The sequence below is a fragment of the Lepidothrix coronata genome, unplaced genomic scaffold (genome assembly GCF_001604755.1).
Source record: "Lepidothrix coronata isolate B3197 unplaced genomic scaffold, Lepidothrix_coronata-1.0 Scaffold493, whole genome shotgun sequence".
Taxonomy (NCBI): domain Eukaryota; kingdom Metazoa; phylum Chordata; class Aves; order Passeriformes; family Pipridae; genus Lepidothrix; species Lepidothrix coronata.
The window spans coordinates 1-1,683 of record NW_016690673.1 but is presented as its reverse complement, the minus strand read 5'-3'; the positions used below and the strand labels follow the sequence as shown (position 1 = coordinate 1,683).

The following is a 1,683-nucleotide window of genomic DNA, read 5'->3' as shown; positions in this document are numbered from 1 at the left end:
GGTGTCCACGGCGGTGACCTTGATCTCGGTGTCCCCGAACTGCATGCTGGCCCGGATCTCCCTGCGGCCCCGCGCCGGGCCGGCGTCCCCCCCGTCCCCCCCGTCGCCGCCGTCGCCGTCGAGCTGGAGGCTGATGGTGCCGCAGTGGCGCACGCCGGGGTCGGTGATGTAGCGCACGTCGTCGCGGGCGCTGCAGTAGATGTTGATGAGGGTGCGGCGCTGGCCGGGCCGCGCGGGGCAGTAGCTGCGCTGAACCACCTCCCCCAGCGCCACCGACTGGTCCACGGACACGAACTTCTCGAAGACGTCGGTGCACCAGTTCCGGCCCTCCTTGACCAGCAGCTTCTCCCGCGGGTGCTTCCCCTCCACGAACTTGTTGAGGACGCCCACGCCGTAGGTGAGGGGCGAGCGCCGCACCCGCACCACGCCGGGGTCGAGGCCGAAGAGCACGGCGCCCTTGAGGATGGTGAGCCCCACGTCCTGCGGGACGATGAGGCGGCAGCGGGCGCCGAAGGCCGCCTGCACCGCCCGCTGCAGCACCGGCGACTCGGCGAAGCCCCCCACCAGGAACAGGAACTTGACACCCTCCACCTCCGGCTTCTTCAGCAGCGAGTCTGGAGGGAAAGGGTTTGGGAGCTGGGGGCCTTCGGGGCCGCCCTGGGGGGGCTCAGGGGTGATGGGGTCCCGGGGATTGGGGGCTGCCAGGGATGGGAGAGGTTCAGGGGACGGGGAGGGTCTGAGGGATGGGGTGCTCCCAGAGACAGGGGGTCTCAGGGATGGGAGGGGGTCCCAGAGATAGGGGGTCCCAGGGACAGAAGGGGGTCCCAGGGACAGAAGGGGGTTCCCAGGGATGGGAGAGGTTCCAGGGATGGAGGAGCTCCCAGGGGTGGAAGGCTCATGGGGACAGGGAAGGTCCCAGGGATGGGGTGCTCCCAGAGACAGGGGGTCCCAGGGACAAAAGGGGGTCACAGGGGCAAGGGGGGTTCCCAGGGATAGTAGGGGTCCCAGGGATGGGGGTGGTCCTAGGGGTGGAGGGCTCATAGAGAAGGGTTCCCAAGGACAGGAGGGCTCCCAGTGACAGGGGAGGTTCCAGGGACAGGGGGGGATTCCAGGGATGGAGGGCTCCTGGGGATAGGAGTCATCTCAGGGATGGGGGTGGTCCCAGGGATGGGGGGCTCCCAGGGATAGGGAGAGAGTCCCAGGGATGGAGGTGGTCCCAGGGATGGGGGGCTCCCAGGGATAGGGGGGATCCCAGGGACGGAGGGGGTCCCCGGATCAGGGCGGGGTCCCCGGGACGCACCGATGTGCTGGATGATGTGGGTGATGGTGGGCTGGAAGAGCTCGTTCATGGCCTCCGGGGACATCCGGAGCATCCCCTGCGACGACCACTTCACAAAGTTCACACTGGGGAGGGACAGGGGGTCTGGGGGCTCCCACCTGGTCCTCCCTTGGCCAGGACCCCTGTCCCTCTGTCACCCCCCAATCCACCACCCCTGTCCCTCTGTCACCCCCAACCCGGCACCCCTGTCCCTCTGTCACCCCCAACCCGGCACCCCTGTCCTGCCTGACCCCCTCTCCCACCTGAAGTCCCCCAGCTCAGCACTCCATCCCACCTGAGTCCCTGTCCCACCTGAGACCCCCCAGCCCCCCACCCCTGTCCCACCTGAGTCCCTGTCCCACCTG

At 69.0% G+C, this 1,683-nt stretch overlaps 1 protein-coding gene across 1 annotated transcript in view; it reads right to left on the bottom strand.

The window, feature by feature from the left end:
* LOC108510125 (heat shock 70 kDa protein 12B-like) overlaps window positions 1-1,423 on the bottom strand; it is a gene marked incomplete at its 5' end in the record, with an annotated part of 4,957 nt that extends 3,534 nt beyond the window's left edge. Inside the window, 2 exons of the mRNA XM_017839817.1 lie at window positions 10-614; window positions 1,301-1,423. Coding sequence (XP_017695306.1) covers window positions 10-614; window positions 1,301-1,423 — 728 coding nt within the window. The remainder of the gene's footprint in view (window positions 1-9; window positions 615-1,300) is intronic.
* Between the last annotated feature and the right edge of the window lie 260 nt (window positions 1,424-1,683).